Below are 19,408 nucleotides of genomic sequence, written 5' to 3'. Positions count from 1 at the left end.
ACTAGCCACGCGACCCTGGGCAACTCACTTGACCTCTGCCTCAGTTTCCTCAGCTGTACGATGAGATAGTAACAGTGCCCGTCTCTCAGGTTTGCTGTGAGGATTAAATGAGATAATATTTGTAGAGCATTTAGCGCACTACCTGGTACATAGTAGATGCTATATTAATGCTTCCCCTTTCCAGTCGCCAGCCTCTTTGCCTTGAAGAGATTTTGTCCTTTGTTCATGAGGACCGTTGCTGGTCACTTAGTTACTCAGACCCCAGTTTCCTCTTGGTGGTGTCTCTTTGCTGGCTCATTTTGATTTTCATCATTTCATACAAATCACATTACTCTCCGATTTTGTTATTCATCATCTCTTAAATGAACAGTAATTCCATTACATTATAGGCAATTAAAAAAAAAAAACAAACCAAAACTTGTTCCCCAGGTATTGGACACTCACTTTGTTTCCAGTTCTTGGCCACTTCTTTGCTATGCATATTTTGGCACATTGAGTCTTCTTCCTTTGATTCCCTTGGCTTATGTGCCTAGTAGTGGGATTTATAGGTTACAGTATTACATAGACAGATGAGACATTTTTCTTCTATAATTTTAAAATGATACCAGGTGTGGTTGGACCACATCATAACTCCACCAGTAATATGTTAGTGTGTTTGTCTGCCTTGGACCCCTCCAACATTCACTGCATTCTTTGTCTTTGCCAGTTTGCAGGGGGTGGGATTTGGTCAAATTTCAGAGTTGTTTTCATTTGCATTTCTTTTATCCTTAGAGGTTTTGATGGAGTCATTTATTTCTTGCAATTCTTTCAAAAACTTTTTTTTGTTTATATCCTTTAATTACTTTGGATAATGACTATTGGCATTATATACATGTCAATTCCCTATGTATCTTTGATATCCCACTTTTATCAGTGATATTAGATGCACATTTTTTCCCCTTTCTACATTTTCTCTTACTCTATCTGCATTAATTTTATTCATGCAATAGCTTATGAATTTGGGCAAAATTATTTTACATTCCATAATCTTTTCTTATTCTTCTCTTATTTAGTAAAGAATTCTTTTAGCCATGGTTGTGAAAGATACCTGATCTTAGTCTCTTCTAATTTTATATTCTTAACAAGTTTATTGTAGCATGTGGTATAAAATACTAGTCTAAACCCAATTTTTTTCCAGACTTCTTTCCAGTTTTCCCAGAAGTTCTTGCCAAAAAAGGAGCCCTCAATAATTCATATTTTGAGGCTTACCAAGCCTTCTGCTGCTTTTAATGATATCTGTTTCACATTACTGTAGTCTTGTTCCATTTAGTGAGTTTTCTGCTTTGTTGTTGAGGTGTTTCAGTGGTGTCCAGCTCTTTGTTACCTCATTTGGGGTTTCTTTTTTTATCGAGGGTCCCGGACTGGTTTGCCATTTTCTTCTCTAGCCCATTTTACAGATGAGAAACTGAGATGAACAGGATCAAGTGATTTCCTCAGGGTCACACAGCTAGTAAATGTCTGAGGTCACATTTGAACTCAGGAAGATGAGTCTTCCTGACTCCAGGCCCAGCACTCTATCCAATGTACCTACCTGCCCTTCTGTTTTTTTAACCAGTACCAAATAATTTTGTTGATTATAATTAATAGAACTCGAGGTCTGGTAATGTTCTCAGTCATATTTCTCTCTCTTTTTTTTGTGATTCTAGAACTTTTCTTTTTCCAGTTAAGGCGTGTCAGTTAAGGGGTCAGAAGACCCCTGTGAAAGGGCAAACATGCTAATCTTTGTGGAATTGCATTAAACCATTTTTACATTAGGACAGCTAGGCCTCAGATCACTAAAACTAGAGCACCAGGCCTGGGGTCAGGAAGACCTGAGTTCAAATTCTGCTTCAGACACTTCCTAGCAGTGTGACCCTGGGCAAGTCACTTAACCCTGTTTTGCTTCAGTTTCTTCATCTGTAAAGTGAGTTGGAGAAGGAAATGGCAAACCACTGTAGTCAGTGTCTTTTCCAAGAAAACCCCAAATGAGATCATGAAAAATCGGATACGACTGAAATGGCTGAACAACTAAACCTTTACATTAAGAACCTAGAATGAGTTGATCAGTTTGGCTGGGAGCCATCCAGGGCCTAGAAAATGAGATGCAGAACAAGGAATGTTTTCTTCCAAGTAGAGGAGGAGAGGAGGGTAAGGTCTGGAGCATGAGGCACTAGGAGCAGCGCTCAATTCCTTTCACCAAGCCTTTATTAATTGCTTGCCACATGCCAGGTGCTATTTTAAGTACTGGAGATACAAAGGTAAAAAGCCCCTGTCGTCAAGGAGCTTACTTTCCAATGAGAGAAATGTCTTATTTAGAAAATTCAATACAAAATATATAGAGTAATGGGGGAGGATGGTAGACAGATGGGCTTATCTATAGGAACTTTGAATTAACCTAAGGAGTCTGTTAAGTGGAGGAGAGGAGGGAGTGCATTCCAGTCCTGGTAGACAACCTGTGCAAAGACACAGACATGGGAGGCGCTGAGATCTGAACTGGAATGTCTTGGGGTGGAACTGTGAATAAGTCATTTGACTGGAACTAGGATGCATGGAGGAGAGTTCCATACAGTAAGCCTGGAAAGGGAGGCTGGAGTCAGATTGTTAAAGCCTTTAAAAGCCAAAAAGGAGTTTATAGTCTATGGTAGCGTTGAGAGAGCCCCAAGGGGGCCTTGGAAAACTGGACTATGTATGGGATAGCCTGATAGCAATGCTTTGAGGTGTGGGAAGTGGGCAAGAAGAAGAGGAAGGAGAAGGCTATAAAAGGCAAATTTCACCTACTTTGTAATTTTAGCTTTATACGAAAGCCTTATTAATCAGCCAACAAGCATTTATTAAGGGCCTACTTTATGCCAGGCACTGTCCTTGGGGACCCTTGGGGAATATAAAGAAAGACAAAAGATAGTGCCAGTTCTCAAGGATCCCCCAGTCCAATACGGGGAGACAGCCTGCAGACTACCACACTACACACAGGATAAACTGGAAATAATCAATAGAGGGAAGGCATTGGAATTAAGGGGGAATGAGAAAGGCTTCTTTATAGGTGGTAGGATTTTATCTGGGACTTGAAGGAAGCCAGGAGCCGGAGATAAGGAGGGAGGGGATTCCAGGCATGAAAAAAAGTGAAAATCCCAATTGGGAGATTGAGTGTCCTGTCCACATAACAGCAAGAGACTGGAAGAGAGAGAGAAAGAGAGAGAGAGAGAGAGAGAGAGAGAGAGAGAGAGAGAGAGAGAGAAGGTGTTGCAGAAGGGAAAATGGACAGGACTTGGCAACAAGTTGGGTATGGGGTAGGAGGAGAATGAGATGTGAGCCTAACACCCAAGTTCCCTGCCTGAGTGACTAGGAAGATGGCAGTGCCCTCCAACAGTAATAAAGAAGTTCAGAAAGAGAGGAGGGTTTGGGGGGAGGGAAGATAATGAGTTCAGCTTTGGATGTGTTAAGATGTCCGTGGGCCATCCAGTTCAAATGTCTAATGGTCAGTTGGAGATGTGAGTTTGAAGGTTAGGAGAGAGGTCAGGACTGGAAAAGTGGATTTGAGAATAATCAGCATAGAAGTGATAGTTTAATCCAAGGGAGCTGATGAGAGCACCAAGTGAAATAGTATAGAAGGAGAAGCAAAGAGGGTGAAGGACAAAACCCTGAGGGGATACTCAAGGTTGGTTAACTCTGTACTGTCAGGATAACTTGAGTTCCTTCTTGCTTTAGGCTTGTTGTGGCCAGGGATGGTTTTCCATTTTTGTCTTTCTATCTTCCCCCTTACCTAGTGCTAGGGTTTGCACATAGTAGGTGCTTAGTAAACATTAGATGAGTTGAATTCCTGCTGTGTATTTGGTTTCTGCCAAATAAAAGCCCTTGGACAAAGTCATGTGCAACTTTTAAGGGGGAAAAAAGGAAGTGCTAGATGGCAAAGCAGAAGAGCCTGGAATCATGAAGATCTAAGTTCTTAAATTCAGATGTCACATCTCCTACATTTAATTAGCTGCGTGACCCTGGGCAAATTGTTTAACTTCTGCCTGCCTCAGTTTCCTTATCTGCAAAATGGGGGGGGGGTGGTAATGGCATCTACCTCTCAGGATTATTGTGAACATCGAATAAGGTAATATTTGTAAAAAATTTTTGCAAACTTTAAAGTGCTATACGAATGCAAGGTATTACTAATGAAATATGAAATTATGTTGAGTTCTCAGTGTTGATGGTGATACGCTTGAATTGTTTTATGAGTTTTCACACAGTGTGGTGTTGTAATCCTCAGTATAAGCCACATTCTCTTGTAGAAGTAACCACATGTGGTTATTTAGAGGTAGCCATTTGCACAGTAGGTAGAAGGCTGGGCCTGGAGTTGGAAGACAGTTCAGATCTGAGCTCAGAGACTTACGCCCTGTGTGATGCTGGGCAAATCGCTTCACTTCTCGGTTTCCTAAACTGTAAAATGGGTCAATAAGCACCTACCTTACAGGGTTACTGTAAGGATCAAATGAGATAATATTTGTAAAGCGCTCAGCGCCGTGTCTGCCATTGTAGTAGGTGCTGTGTAAAATGTTTATTCCCGTCCTCTTCCCTTGCCAGTGTCCTTTTCCTACTTTAAGAGAGAATTTTTGGGAGAGAGAGTTTCTTCCGGTGACAGTTTAGAAACAACTGTAGCTAGATGACCCCAAAGGTGGTAGGCACCCCATGGACACCAGAAGAATTTCACAGAATATGGGCATAACTAGTAGTTCATCTTAGTGAATAACTATTTACAGAGTTGTTTTGAAACTTTCAAAGTTCGTTGTCACAGGGGAAGAAAATTGACCTTAGAGTATTTATTTTGTGGTTTGAAACTTCCTAGTTGAATCTTTGCATTAGCTTTTGAAATAAATATTAGTATTACTTTAAAAAGAGCTCCCTGTTCATGATGCCATAAAGCACTACATTAATGAATGAGTGTGAGTGTGTGAATAAATAGTGCTGGAGAAATAACATTTTACGTTCTGGTGGTTCCTTGTCTCCCAAGAATTAGTTCTGCTTACCTTGATTTATTATATATTATGATATATAATATGATATATTAACTTCATTTGAATTATTTTGATCAGGTAACAGTTGGGGCCTATAAACAAAGCGTCTTCATTTGTATAGAACCTCTCATCCTCCTTCCCTCTATACACTTATCTGCTATGGGACCTTTGGTAAATCATTTAACCATTGTGATCCTTAGTAAAATGAGGGGCTTGGAGTAGAGGGACTCTAAGATCTGTCTCTTACAGCTGTAAACCTCTAATACTATTGGACCCACCATTGACTTACTAAGGAAATCTGCTCTTCTTGTCTCTACGTCATAGTGACAGCATCTAGTTTGCTAGTTAGACTAGACAGTTTTCTCCTTCTCCTTACCTTTTTAGTTTAAAGCCCCTTTAATTAGATTCACAAGACCCTAGCCAGGTGGTGTAGTGGATAGAGTGTGGGGCTTGGAGTCAGGAAGACCTGAGTTCAGATCCAGCCTCGAATACTTGGCTAGCTGTATGACTCCGGGCAAGTCACTTACCTTCTGTTTCCTCATCCGTATAGCACTTACCTTGAAGGGTTGTTGTAAGGATCAAATGAGATAATCATGGTAAAACGCCTAACACATAGTAAGTACTACATAAAGTTTAGCTAGCTCCAAATCAACTCTTACCTTCCCTTGTCGGGTGGCCGCCATCCCTGATCAGGAGAGTTTCTTCCTTTATTTTTAGCCATAGGTCCAGAAATTCAAATCCCATTCTTAGATACCATGTTCCTAACCAGCTTTTCACTTCCTGAATCTGCTTTTATTTAAAAAAAAAAGTTATTTATGTCACTTTTTTTTACACTCACTGTATTTTCCCCCAGAATCCCTCTCCCTCCCAGACGGCCATTCTATATAATCTGCCATTCTCTTATAAAGCCTTTTCTTTAGCTAACATATGCTAAATACTTTGTGACCCTAAAAGGACCCCTTAAAAATGTTAGCTCTTATTTATGTACCCTTCTAGTTCTAATATTCTGTGTTCCTATGATTCTAGAATTCTTCATTAAAAAAAAAACCAAACAGACTTCACCATAGAAAATTCTTATGTTGGCATATGTTAAAATTTTATAACATGTGCAAAAAATTCCAATTTGCATGCAGTCCTTCTAGGAATTTTTCTATATTATGTAAAAGCAAGATGCAGCTCTATTCATATTTTCATATTTATTTGTTTGCATTGTCTACCTCAGTCTTATTTTTCCCCTTAGGATTGTGTATGGATGTCCTCTTCTCAAGGTCATAGTGTCTGGTAGAGTCGTAACCAGGGCAGTGCAGCTGGTTTCTCTGCTGAAATTCAGAGGATTTTGAAAGTATTTGTACTCTTTCAACAGGTGCAAATAACTAAATTCTTAGAACCTAGTTGGAAAGACTAATTAGTTAAAATAGGAAACAACCAAAAGGCAGATTTTTTCCCTCAGTAATCGGCAATAGGCAAGCCTCCTCCTTACCAGCACTCATCATTGTCTGAATTTTGGCTCGTTGTGGGATGTGCAGTGCTGAGGTTGATGTCTCCCTGGACAGTGACCTGGCATCTCTTCACCAACAGTGCTTTGTGTCTACAAGAATGTGAGGTCTTTTCCTCCCATTACCCTCTGCCTCCCCCTCCCAAGAGAGAATTTATCTTGGAAAAACTGCTGCTGTGGTATTTTGGGCTACTTTTTCCTGGATCTGCTTCATGACACTTTTGCCCCAGGTGTCAGAATTGCTAAGTATGGCTCTGGTATCTGGGCCAGGTCCTTAGAGGTAGGCACTTGAAGTGTCGAGCATGGGTTTTGGGGTCCTGTTTGATTTCATTGACAGAACTCCTTTTTTTGTCTCTCTAGGATTGGAATACTACCTGGTATACTAACAATCCAGACTTCACCAAGTGCTTTCAGAACACAATACTGGTATGGGTGCCTTGTTTTTACCTCTGGGCTTGCTTCCCATTCTACTTCCTCCATCTCTGTCGGCACGACAGGGGCTATATCCAAATGACACATCTCAACAAAGCCAAAACTGTAAGTGACTGTGATTTTTCTTGTTGTGTGTGTTTTGTGGGGGGGTGGAAATGGGGTGAGGGAACAGACAAGTTGAGGTCAGCAGCATACTCTTGAGAGGATTTGGCTTTTATTGTTCCATGGGCAATTAAACTTCAGTTAATTGAAATTCAGCTAACCAGAATCCTAAGACAGGTAGAATTTTAAAAAATAGTTAATTGCTGCATTTTGTTTTGATATTGCAATCATTTCTGAATATATATCCCTCCACCAAAACCAACAAACTCATCATTTCCTCTAATAGTTTTAGTCAGTCATCAAGCATTTATTAAGTGCACTGTGCTGAAAACTGGAGATACAAAGAAGGCAAAAAACAATCCCTGCCCTCAAGAAGCATTTATTCTAACGGAGATGACATGTAAATAACTCGGTATATATAAACTATATACAAAGTAGATGAATGTTATCTGAAAAGGGAGGCATTAGCAACTAGGGGACTGGGAAAGGCATCCTTCAGAAGGTGGGATTGGATTTTGGTCTTGGAGAAAGCCAGGTAAACTAAGATGAAGTGAGGTGTCTTACGCAACCCTTCATACCCATAGCTCACTACCTCTCCAGGGAAAGAGGGGGAGTGCATTTCTGCTTTTCTTCTTTGGGGCCAACCTTAGTCCTTATAATTACATAGCATTCAGATGGTAGATGGAATTTTTTTTGGCACATGGCTTTAAAAAGAGAGATGCCAGTGACAAGAAAACAACTTCATTGAAGAATTATTTATTTAAGAAAAGCAATATCTGGTATATCCGTATGTCCTGAAGCCATATGCCTTCATTTTAATTTCCTGTGCCTTCTATGTCTCTGTTCCTTCCCCAGTGGCAGTAGATGTTAAGACTGAGGCTGCTGAAGTCCCTCAGGGTCTGTTCATTCAAGATGACACAGGTCTGTTCACTGGTTGGTACTCAGTAATGAGGGACAGTGAACTTTAAAAGGTTTTCAACAAGAAGTTAAAGTGAAGGAAAGTTTCTTTATAACCCTTGTACTGAAAATTAGCAGGAAGGACACCTACTCCTCTTCAATCTGTTACCCGAGTTAGCTGAGGAGTGAAACTATGATTTGGGGACTTGCAGTCACCCTAGGAATTGTGCCAAGCCAGGAACTTTGAATGTCAGTGAGTGGTAGGCAGGATGTAGAGGTCATAGATGAATATTTAGAAATCTCTATGATTTGAAGCAGTTGACAGACCCTTTCCTGATTGCCACCCCCTAGTCCTACACAGTAGAAGAAAAGTCTTCCTTGGGTGGGGGAGGGGAAGGACAAACAGAATGATTGTATGATCAACTTTGGGTAATGGAAAATTGCCTGTTTATCCCCAAGGTCTTTTAAGGTTTGTGAAAGATGGCCTGGTACAACAAATTTTGGAAAGCTTCTCCCTCACCTTTTCTTGCAGAAGAATTGTGTTTTAAAAATACATGTTTTTGGACTTAGATTTTTCAATTGTAATTTATTCTTGAAATATATTTCAGGTTGCTGTAGGGGAAACTCAGCCCTCTGTTGACCACTTATGGGGAACATTGCCTTTGCTTGACCTGAAAGTAGTCCAGCCTTTGCTTATTTGAGTATGGATTGTCTGTGGCCCCAAGTCTGCATTCTCTGTATGAGCTTGCCTCATTTCAGCTCTTCTCAGCTCTGGTTATCTCAGCTTTTATGGCAGACCTGGCCAGTCTCTTTACTAGAATAGACCTAGTCCTAGGCCTTAGATCCGCAACAGCAATAACTCAGTCAGTTGGTTATCAGTGAAGTGTACAAATACCAGCCAAAGAGCATTCCCTGCAACCCAGCAGAGAGATGCTGTCACATTCATCAAGGAGCTGTCACCACCCATCTTAATATATTAGTGGGGATGTCCTCGTTCCTTTAAGATATTGTCCTCTGAAGTAAAACAAAGGCCTCATCTTTAAACCTTAAGGTGACCAGGCTTTCCCAGTCACACCCTCTTACATGTTTAGGTTCAATCTTTTCCTACTGTCTTGGGAATGCAAGGTAAATCTGTTATGGTAAGTCTACTACAGAAAGAGGAAATTGTGCTTATATACATACACATATACATATATATACATATATTTATACCTGCCCATTCCTTCTCCCCTTCTCTGTTCTCCTTAGTTAATATAGATAATAATCAGTTGTGGATTGACTAAACCCTGATTACCATCTCCACTCCCACCACCCTATATTGAATGAAGATGGGAAGCAAGGATAGTATAACGTGTGTGTTTCTATTCCAGGCCTTGGGCTTTTTGCTGTGGATAGTCTGCTGGGCAGACCTATTCTACTCTTTCTGGGAAAGAAGTCAGAGCATTTATCGGGCTCCAGTGTTTCTAGTCAGCCCTACGCTCTTGGGCATAACAATGGCAAGTATGAACTGTCTTGTGTTGGTCCTTGTTGGGTAAGAAACATGATTTTAGGGGAGAAGAGGAATTTTTCCTAACTTGAATAAGAAATGTCCCCTCCTAGTTTTCTTATGTCTTCCTCCCTCAGTCTAGGTCATCCTTACCTTCTTCATTTTGAGCCTGTCTCTGTTGAATATCCACACTTGACATAATTGCCTAGATATCACTGGGATTTATTCTGTTGTGGAGAAAGGAGCAGAAAGGGCTGAGAGTTGAGCAAGGCTGCCAGACACAGGATAATTTCATCTTTCCACACATCCCTCTGTGTGTGTATTAGAGTAATGAGGAAGTCCTATTTCTAATTCTGTTTCCATTATGTTTCCCCTGTACCCAGAGAAACCAGATTAGATTTATTCCTAAGGGTAGTTGAGCATGTTCTCAGTGGCTGATAGGAGTAACTTGCAGTCTTAGAGTGGAATTAATAGAACAACAGAAATCTATTACCATCTCCTGGATATTCTGCCTAATATCCTGGGATCTTGGGGCTTTACCTAGCCTGCCCCATAGGAATCATTCTGCCTCATGACAGTGACCACAAGCAACTCATGAACTGCCTCCAAACCATCCTTACTGGACCCTCAGATCCTATGCATCTAAGTGGTTTGTGTTGGAGCCTTCATTCCAGCTGCCCTGTTATTCTTGGTGCTAAAATTTGAGTGGCCAATTGGTTTTTGAACATGAGTTTTTGGGTCCACAGTTTTGTTGGGTGACAAGTCATGATGGCAGGGGCATCTCTTATTTTCAAGTCATACTATGTTGGTACATTTGGATGCTGTGTATATCCCCCCAATTACAAACTTACAGCGCATGAGTTTGTGATTTGTGGCAGGTTCGGTTTTGCACAAAGGACCTGTGACGCTGGGGTGGAATAGCAGTCATAATAGCTATGATAATAATAGCTGACATTTATATCGTGCTTTGGGTTTGCAAAACAGTTTACAGATATTTGTATCATTTGATCCTCGTCCCAGGAGATAGGTGTTATTTACTATCCCTATCTTACAGATGTGGAAACTGAGGCAAACAGAGGTTAAATGACTTGCTCAAGGTCACACAGGTAGTAAATGTTTGAGGCAGGATTTAAACTCGAGTCTTCTGGATGCCAGGTCCAATGCTCTGTTGAGCCATCTAGATGAAATTCTGAATTTTCAGGCTAAAAGTTGCTCTTTTGAAAGGGGTAAATGACTTTATAGTAGAACAACAGTTCGTCATGGGTGCTGAGATGGCCTTTTCATGGAGTCACAGAATTGCAGAATTGGAAGAGACTTTAGAAATCATCTGGTCAAACCCATTTATAGAGAAGGAAATGTACCTTATAGCGAACAACTATATAGCGCTTTGGATTTGCAAAGCTTTTTATATACATTATCTCATTTGGTTCCCGTAATCTGGTTGCCTCTGTGTGGGTCAGAGACCACTACTCATGTTAAAAATAGACAGAGACCGTTCTTGAGAAAAGGAAAAATGGAATTTATTGCTTTCTCATGAGAAAGGACGCCAGTACGTGTATGTGTTGCATACAGCTCAAAGCAAGTTATATAGACCCTAACACAGAGTTCCCCCACCCCCTACTGGCTCCTCTTCCCATTGACTGGGTTTGGAGCTCATATTCTAAACTCGGAATCTTTTCCCAGCAACAGAGAACAAAGAACAAAAAGACAGGCGTGAGACCAGAGACTGGTATTCAGCAAAAATGAAGTAAAAGCTAAATAAACAGGACCTTGCAGGTGTCTGTCTAGTGATGTGATTTCTTATCTCTACTTTCTCAGCAGAGCAGTTTCTAAAAATATAGAAGGGGTGCAGGGTGGGGGTGGATGGTAGGAGAGATAAGGTCTTGTCCCATACTGAGGGGACTTCACTATTTCAGCATTCCACTCACCTCTTAGGGTTATTATGGGATCCAAATAAGACGTATACATTTGTATACATACAAAAATATACACACATATACAGCACTTTGCAAACTCAAGATCTTATCGTTATAATATTTATATTATCATTACTATATTATCTCAGGTCTTATCATTATTATTATTTTAATATCTTTGTTTTGGCCATGGATTAGAATGGTACATATTTAGCCAAATGCCCTCTTGGATTCCCTAATATATCATGGTGATGCTTTTCATCTAATTCTTGGGAAATGGTTTGAAGGCTGTTTAAAAAAAATGCTTAACATAGAAAAGACTGAGCTTTAGTTTATTTCTTTAAAAATTACCAATAAATGTTGTCTTAACAAAACAAAGTATAATCCCCCAAAGGAGTTAAGCAAGATGAGACTTAGCTCTCATCGCTGTTCATCAGTAGGCATTTATTAAGTGCTTACTATGTGACAGGCATACTAAATGCTGGAGATACAAAGAAAAACTAAAAGTTAGGAGATGGATTTTTGTGTTGAAAGGTACCACCATAAGACCGATATCTCTGGATCTCCATTTAGACCAGAGTTTCCCAGGCCAAAGTCCTACAGGTGGCCAAGTATATAAATTCTCTGCTGCAGATCACTCTCCCTTCTATAGTTTCTGTTCTGTGGCTCACGAGTTGGAGACCAAGAGCTGAGGAGGAGGAAGAGCCCAAATTCAAGGAGAAGGTGGAATCATTTTTAAAAAATCACTTTGTAGGTTTTTTTTCCTTTTAAGAAATATAGTTGTTTGGTAGTCATAGTTTTGTTTACTAATAAAAATTTGTTGTCAGTCAACAGCTGGGAAACATCAATGGCCAGGGGGGAACTTGTTTTGGTTCTCTTAGTCTATTATGCAGCACTCAGACTCTTGTGGGGACTGTAAGAAAAATGTCACCTTCCTAATAGTTTCCTCTGTGTGTGTGTCTGTTTTGTGTTCATTTCTTTTCCAGTTGCTTGCTACCTTTTTAATTCAGTGTGAGAGAAGGAAAGGAGTCCAGTCCTCAGGGGTCATGCTCACTTTTTGGCTCCTTACCCTGCTGTGTGCTGGCATTGTCTTGAGATCCAAAATCCTGTATGCCTTAAGAGAAGTAAGTAGTCTCTTGGTTACCTCCTGTCCTTGAGTGTTGTCCCACCCATGAAAGGTGCTTGCCTTTCATGTTCTTGGTGTTGCCTGGCCTGTGGATCTGAATGCTTTATAGAAGCCTAGGGATACCACCCCTTACCCTCTGAGACCAAGGACCAGGTTGGGGGTCAGACCTCCATATGGCAGATAGTACTTTGTAGACCAACCAGTTTACTGTGAATAATAAGACAGAACACCATTCCATGTACTTTAGCATGAGAGCAAGCAGGGAAGTCAACCTTTTCCTCTAGGTGGTGAAAAGCTTGTCCCAGAATAACCTCTGTATGGCAAATTCTTGCTCTGTCTCTGAGATGAGAGGATGTGTTTACTTGTTTCCAAGTGTGTGCCCTTTTAAAGCCCAAGAGTTTAAAAAAGTAGTTGTTTAAAATGCTTTAAGTGGAAAGGCTAAGCCTAAGCTCATTTTTAAAAAAAATTACCAATAAATTTTGTCTTAAAAAAGCATAGTCCTTCAAAAGAGTGAAGCAGAACTCCATTTAGCTCTCTTTCTCTGGGGTTTTTTTTTGGGGGGGAATTTTGGGAGTTTGGGAAATGGACCTACAATATCTTTGCTGTAGGGAATTCCCATTGTGGAATTAACCTCTGTCAAAACAGATTGTCTCCTGTTGTGCAGATTACATACAGTCTTAGAAAATTACCTAGGACTCTGAGAAATTAAGAGACTTGCCTAAGGTAGCATAGTCAGTATGGATTAGAAGTGGGACTTGAATACAAGTTTTCCTGGCTAGCTTTCTCTCCATTACATCATACCATGTTTCTATAGGGAGTTTTCCTTATTCTTCAGTTTTTCTTGTTCCTACATTCCAGAGCAGTATTTCTTTATAGTAGTTTCCAAACTTTAAATTTCTGTTTTTACCTGGCAGGTTCATTTTGTGCTAGTGACAGGAGTGGAAATAGTAGAATATACTATATGGAATGGCTAGGTGCTGCTGGAATGACTTTATTTTTCCAAGCTGGACATTTTTTGGTTGGGAGTGGTAAGATCAGAGTTGATGTGTTTTAGGTCTCTGTTCTTGCCTAACATATCTCCCCTTCCCCTAACATTCCTGAGAGTAGAAGTTCTGAAAGTTGGGTGTTTCTTACCTTTCCTCTCTTGTGTTCAGAGTCATGAAATTGATGTGTTTCGTGATGTCACTTTCTACATTTACTTCATCCTGGTACTGATTCAGTTGATACTGTCCTGCTTCTCAGACCAGTCGCCCCTCTTCTCAGAAACCGTCAACGACCCTGTAAGTATGAAGAAAAAGGCCTGTGTGTGTGTGTGTGTGTGTGTGTGTGTCTGTGTGTAAGTATGAAGGAAAAGGAGTGTGTGTGTGTTGGGTTGGGGGGGGGGTGGCTGGGTGAGTATCACTCTTCTTCAGCCCCTCACTCAGCCTGAGGTTGATCATGTCAGCATGGTCAGGATGTCATGATTTCCAAGACAATAGTATGGATTGGGGCAGGAGGGAGGCAGCCTTCTGCCTTCTGTCCTGTGTGGGGGCGAGGGGAATTGCATTCTCCTGTACTTGAAGCATTATTTGTGGCCAGCCATCTGTGAACTGGAGATTTTGTAGTGGGAACAGTTTTCTGGCTGCTGAGATACACTTGGGCTTGGCCTAGGTTGACCTGGACCTGGGCCATTGGCTTTGTGTAGGATTGATCTTCCATGTGTGGCCAATTTTAAATGGAAGGGAGAAGGTCCTCTGGTGATGAGATTTTTTTAAAAGAAATCTTTCAGTTAAGATATCATGGGGGCAAGAGGGAGGAGGGACCTGGAAGTTCTTGTTTTCAGAACTACTGCCTGGAGACCTAGCTCTGCTGAAGAAATGAGCCCTTAGAGAATTCAGTTAGGGAGGGAGGGAGGGAGGGAAGAAGGGGGGGGGAGGGGGGAGAGAGAGAGAGTGAGTGAGTTAGTTGGTTCTTCCCTCATCACTTTAGAGATCTAAAAGCATGTATTAAGTGGTTATTTTCCTGTGCTGGGTAATGAAGAGTGAGTCACACATGACCCTGTGGATAATTAAAGTCTATATGTGGGACAAATATATAGATAAGACCAAAAATATATGTTGTTTACAAGCCATAAGTTTGTGGTTAATGAGGTAGGGGTGGTGGGTGGGGGGAAGAGAAGAGGCACCTGAAATTCCATACTCTGGCTGGGTAGCTTTAGGATAAATCATTGTCTCTGCTGACAAGGTCCAGAAAATGGAAGAAAGGATGGGATTTTCTGAGTGCTCAACCTGTTAGGGATTGAGATAACAGAGTTCTTATGTACTTCCTGAGTGCAGTGACAGGATGTAAAGTAGAATTCATGGTTTTTTTTTTTCATTTCTTTCTCTTCTTCCCTCCCTCCATTCCCCATTGCCTGCATCAGACTGATGCCATTAGCTTTTGTGGTATTCTTTTGAAAGAATGAGGTTCTCAGTGCCCAGCCCTGGCTGGCAGATACTGGAATGTGCAGGACTGGGGAATGTTCCCACCTCCTCCCTGTTTTAGAGAGGCTTCTGGAAACTCTCAGCTGGACCGTGGCTGTTAACCTTAAATAGGGGATGAATGGCAGGTTGTGGAGAAAGATGGATGGGGAGCAGGGCTTGGGAGGGGGAAGTTCCATTATTTCTAGGAATAAAAGAAAAACCTGAAAATACCCTTCTCAGTAATGGCAACCTCTGCTGGTGCTAGAGTCTTGTCTCCACAGAGGATTTTGTTTAAGGTGGTGTTGGAACTGATCTTAGACTACATCTAAAGCACTTGACAGTTTTCATAGAGCAGGTAGAAATTACTGTTCCTTCCTTTAGTTGCTTCACTGACATCAGCCATGTTGGCAAATATTTGTGTAGGCTGGTAAATTTTTGGTATTTAACTACACAGCTGGCCGAGCATATGTTGTTTAGGTTAACAAAATCTATTCAGTTGGCTGGCTTCCCCCACTTTGGTTTTCTTTTAAGTAGTAGTTTTTCTACTAGGAGCATTTCAGTTGGTTAAAACAAAATTTATTAGGTACCTGTTACATAGAAAGCAAGTCTACATAACTCATATGCCACCTATTAAAAGCATTCCCTTGTATTGTTAATCACCCTTTCATATTAATTTGTCTCATTTCCCTCGCCAGGCAGTGAACTCCATGAGGGCAGGGACTGGATGCCTTTTAGTATCCTCCACATGCCTTCTTTATTTAATGTGATTATTATCAGTAATATTAATAGCAATAGTTGACCTTCATGTAGTACTTTCTGGTGTGTAATGTGCTTTGTACATATTATCTTATTTGATCTTCAGTCTTATGAGGCAAGTACTGCAGATATTTTTATCTCCATTTTACAGCTGGAGAAACTGAGGCTTATAGTGGTTAATTGATACTTGCTCTTATTCACATAACTTGTAAGGGTCAGAAGGGTCAGAATTGTAAGATTTGAACCCAGAGCTCTCCTGGCTCTCCCCACAATGTCACCCTGCCTCTCATAGTACAGAATGGGTATTCAGTAAATTTCCATTCATTATTATTAAAAGCTATTGCTCAACATGAATATGTACCCATGACTGATTTTTATCTCTCCATGCCTCTGATTCAGCCTCTCTTTTAGAAATGACAGAATTTTGTTTGTTTTGAAACAAGAGACCCAAGATTTTTCAATATCCATGTAGTTTGTAAACATATTTATTTGATCTCACACCTCCTAGGTACAGGTTCTAGATAGGGAAGCAGTGGCTAAGGGTTCATTTCTGGGTCCAGAGCAGACATTTTGTAATGACTTAGTGAAGAAGGATCCTTCCCATTTGTACTCCAGTCCTCCCTTCCAATAGGAGGACGACTTGTGCAGATTCAGTAGAGAAGACACTGTTGGGCTGGGAACAAGAATACTGGGTTCTAATCCTGTCTGTTATATGTTGTAGTAAATAATTTAACCCCATCCGAGCCTCAGTTTCTTTCTTAGTAAAATGAAGGGATTGGACTAGACACTTCTAAAAAAAATTCTTGCCTATGTCCTCTGCTAGGCGATGGGAAGTTTAAATAAATAAGATGTGCATCCTCCCCTCGTGGAGCAAAGGATTAAGACATCTTCTCAGACATCCACTAACTCAAGTCCCTCCCTTATTCTAATCCATCCTTCACTTGGCTGCCAAAGTGATTTTCCTAAAGTCAAATCTGACCATGTCCACCTCCTACTAACAATCTCTATTACTGCCAGGATCAAATATAACATCTTCTGTTTGGCTTTTGAAGCTCTTTACAAACTGCTTCTGTTCTACCTTTCTGTCTTCTCATACTTTACTTCCTTCTGAAAATTCTTGAATCTGGTATCATTGGCCTCTTTGCTAGTCCTCAAAGAAGACAATCCATCTCCTGACTCTGCCTTTTCACTGGACGGCCCCCACATCTAGAACGATCTCCCTCCTCACCTCTGCCTTGTGGGGGTTTCCCTGACTTCCTTTAAGACAAAGCTTGAATCTCATCTTTGGCAAGAGTTCTTTCCTGGTCCTCCCTCGCTACTAGTACCTTCACTCTGAGATTACTTCCCATTACTGTGACTGTCTCAAATCTAGAATAAAGATTTAGTTTGTTTGCGTGTTGTCTTTTCTGTTAGTACGTGAGCTGCCTGAGAGCAAGGACAGTCATTTTGTCTATCTTTGTATCCTCAGGGCATATCACAGTGCTCCATGCATAGCAAGTGCTTAATTAATGCTGACTGTTATCATAGTAATCATGTAATATTATTAACACGTTGGAAAATTGCAAACTAAGTGCTTTCTGAGGTCTTGAGTGGAAAGGTTATTCCTGATCAAGAAACAGGGAATGCTTCCTAGAAAAGCAATTGAATTGTACTTTTAAGGATGGTCAAGATTTGACAAATACAGAGGAGATTATATTTATAAGGAATAGCATAAAAAAGACAACAGAGTATTATTCCTGGGGGAAATGAATGGTATTCTTTGGTTGGAGTAAAATGTGTTGTGGAGTAAAATGAAATTACAGTCTAGAATAAAAAAGTCAGTTGATTATGGAGAGCTTTGAACATGAGACAAAGGAGATTTGAAATTTATTCTTTAGGCAGTAGGGAGCCAATGAGATTTTTGAGCAAAGGAGTAATATCCACATATAGGGGAAAGATCATTCTGGCTGTGGTATGAAGGATAATTTGAAGTGGAAGGAAGACCTTTTCAATGTTATTGTAATAATCTAGGCAGGTATTAATGAGAGTTTATAGTAGGATAATGACTGAGGGAGTAAGAAGAAAGGATTAGGGATATTCATCCAAGGGAAATTGTTGAAGTAAAATCAGCAGACTTTGGTAACTGAACTCATTTAGGGGGTAAAGGTGAGGGAAGAGTTAAAAGGCTCAAATTTGGGAGGCTGGATGAATGGTGGTACCACTGACAAGAGAACTCATTTGGGGGGTAAAGGTGAGGGAAGAGTTAAAAGGCTCCAAATTTCCAATTTCTGTCCTCCCAATTTGGGAGGCTGGATGAATGATGGTACCACTGACAGAAGCAGTTAATTCTCTCATCAAAATCCCCTTCCTCACATGAGATCTAGAGAATGTGATTCTGCCTATTCTGTCTCTTTGATGAATCTCACACCCCGTATGGTGAGCACATTTTTTCTGGTATTATTTTCTTCAAGCTTCCTCTTCGGTCAGCTAAGAACTACTCTGTCCAATCTTTTTCATAATTTGAGGCCCTCTAGGATTAGGCAGATTCTGAGCACAGTCTAAACAGAAAGAGGAACCTTAGATGCCTGAGAAGTTGTCATTTTTTGATAGCTTGTAGGCTTTCCACTTCCCTGAGATTAAGAGGTTAGAAGAAGGAGGAAGAGATGTTTGCTGAATGTCTTTAGTTGTATTTTACACTGCTGGTCTGCTGAAAGTGACATGTGAGATTTAGTAACGAGGCTTCACTCAGATTTTTCTTTGAGCTCATTTCACTTTGGGGTAAGAGGTAGGGATGAGGGAATGTAGCTGCGGAAGGAACCGAGTTTATAATAACTTGAGTATCTAAAGTCAGTAGAGAGTGTTAGGATGTTTTTTGCGTAAAGACTACTCATCTATTACTTTGTCTTGCCATGCATGTTTGACCAGCAGATCTTGTACTGATCCGAGGCCATTTGACCATAGCTGTCTTGGACTTTTTTGCAGTGAGGTTGAGGTTCTCTTGAGAATTGGCTTGCTTTGATTCCCAGCACCTAGCATAGTGCCTGGCACACAGCAGGAGTTAAATAAATGCTTGTTGATCGATTGATGGGCTCGTTCCCAGTAAAAAAAGGTGCATCGTCATAGCCGTGCTACTTTTGCTTTCCTAAAATTAAATTTCAAACAACTCCCTCAGTCCTTATTTAGCAAAGTAATATCTAGCCTAAAGAGCCAGAAATGGTGCCAAGGCTAGGAAGAGAGGGAATTATTCATAGACTCACGGATAGTTAGAAAGAACCTCAGATGAGTAAGTGACTTGCCTGAAATCACTGGGTTAGCTAGTAAGTGTAGATTTGATCTGCGTCTTGTATCTCCTGGTTTAGTAGCCTTTCTCCAACACCATGTTTATGAGATCTTGGGCAAGTCAGTTAACTTTGTATGACTTTAATTTCCCCATCTGTAAAGCGAGGGATTAGAACAGAGAATGGTCTCTAAGGTTCTTTCCCTTTACAGCTTTGACGTTCTCTGATTCTGTCTCATTGAAACCCTTTGATTTTAATATAGTTGGCCTGTTAAAGCCAGTTTAATGTATCTGATTTTGAAGCCAGGAAAACCTGGGTTCAAGGGTTGGGTCTGACACATACTGACAGTGTGACCCTGGATTAAGTCCCTTAACCTCCCAATGCTCTAGTCTAGTCAACTCTCTAAGACTATAATCTGCAGAAAAAGTCCCAACCTGTATTGGCAGAGGACGCCTCCTCCCTTCAGGAGTTCCCAAAACAATGGA

General features: G+C 40.7%; 1 protein-coding gene across 1 annotated transcript in view; it reads left to right on the top strand.

Moving 5' to 3' along the window:
• ABCC1 (ATP binding cassette subfamily C member 1) overlaps nucleotides 1-19,408 on the top strand; it is a 139,959-nt gene that overhangs the window by 33,391 nt on the left and 87,160 nt on the right. Inside the window, exons 2-5 of the mRNA XM_036739146.1 lie at nucleotides 6,871-7,047; nucleotides 9,312-9,437; nucleotides 12,330-12,467; nucleotides 13,624-13,749. Coding sequence (XP_036595041.1) covers nucleotides 6,871-7,047; nucleotides 9,312-9,437; nucleotides 12,330-12,467; nucleotides 13,624-13,749 — 567 coding nt within the window. The remainder of the gene's footprint in view (nucleotides 1-6,870; nucleotides 7,048-9,311; nucleotides 9,438-12,329; nucleotides 12,468-13,623; nucleotides 13,750-19,408) is intronic.

This window comes from Trichosurus vulpecula, chromosome 9 (assembly GCF_011100635.1).
Source record: "Trichosurus vulpecula isolate mTriVul1 chromosome 9, mTriVul1.pri, whole genome shotgun sequence".
Taxonomy (NCBI): domain Eukaryota; kingdom Metazoa; phylum Chordata; class Mammalia; order Diprotodontia; family Phalangeridae; genus Trichosurus; species Trichosurus vulpecula.
The sequence above is the reverse complement of the archived record's forward strand: the minus strand, read 5'-3'. Positions and strand labels throughout refer to the sequence as shown.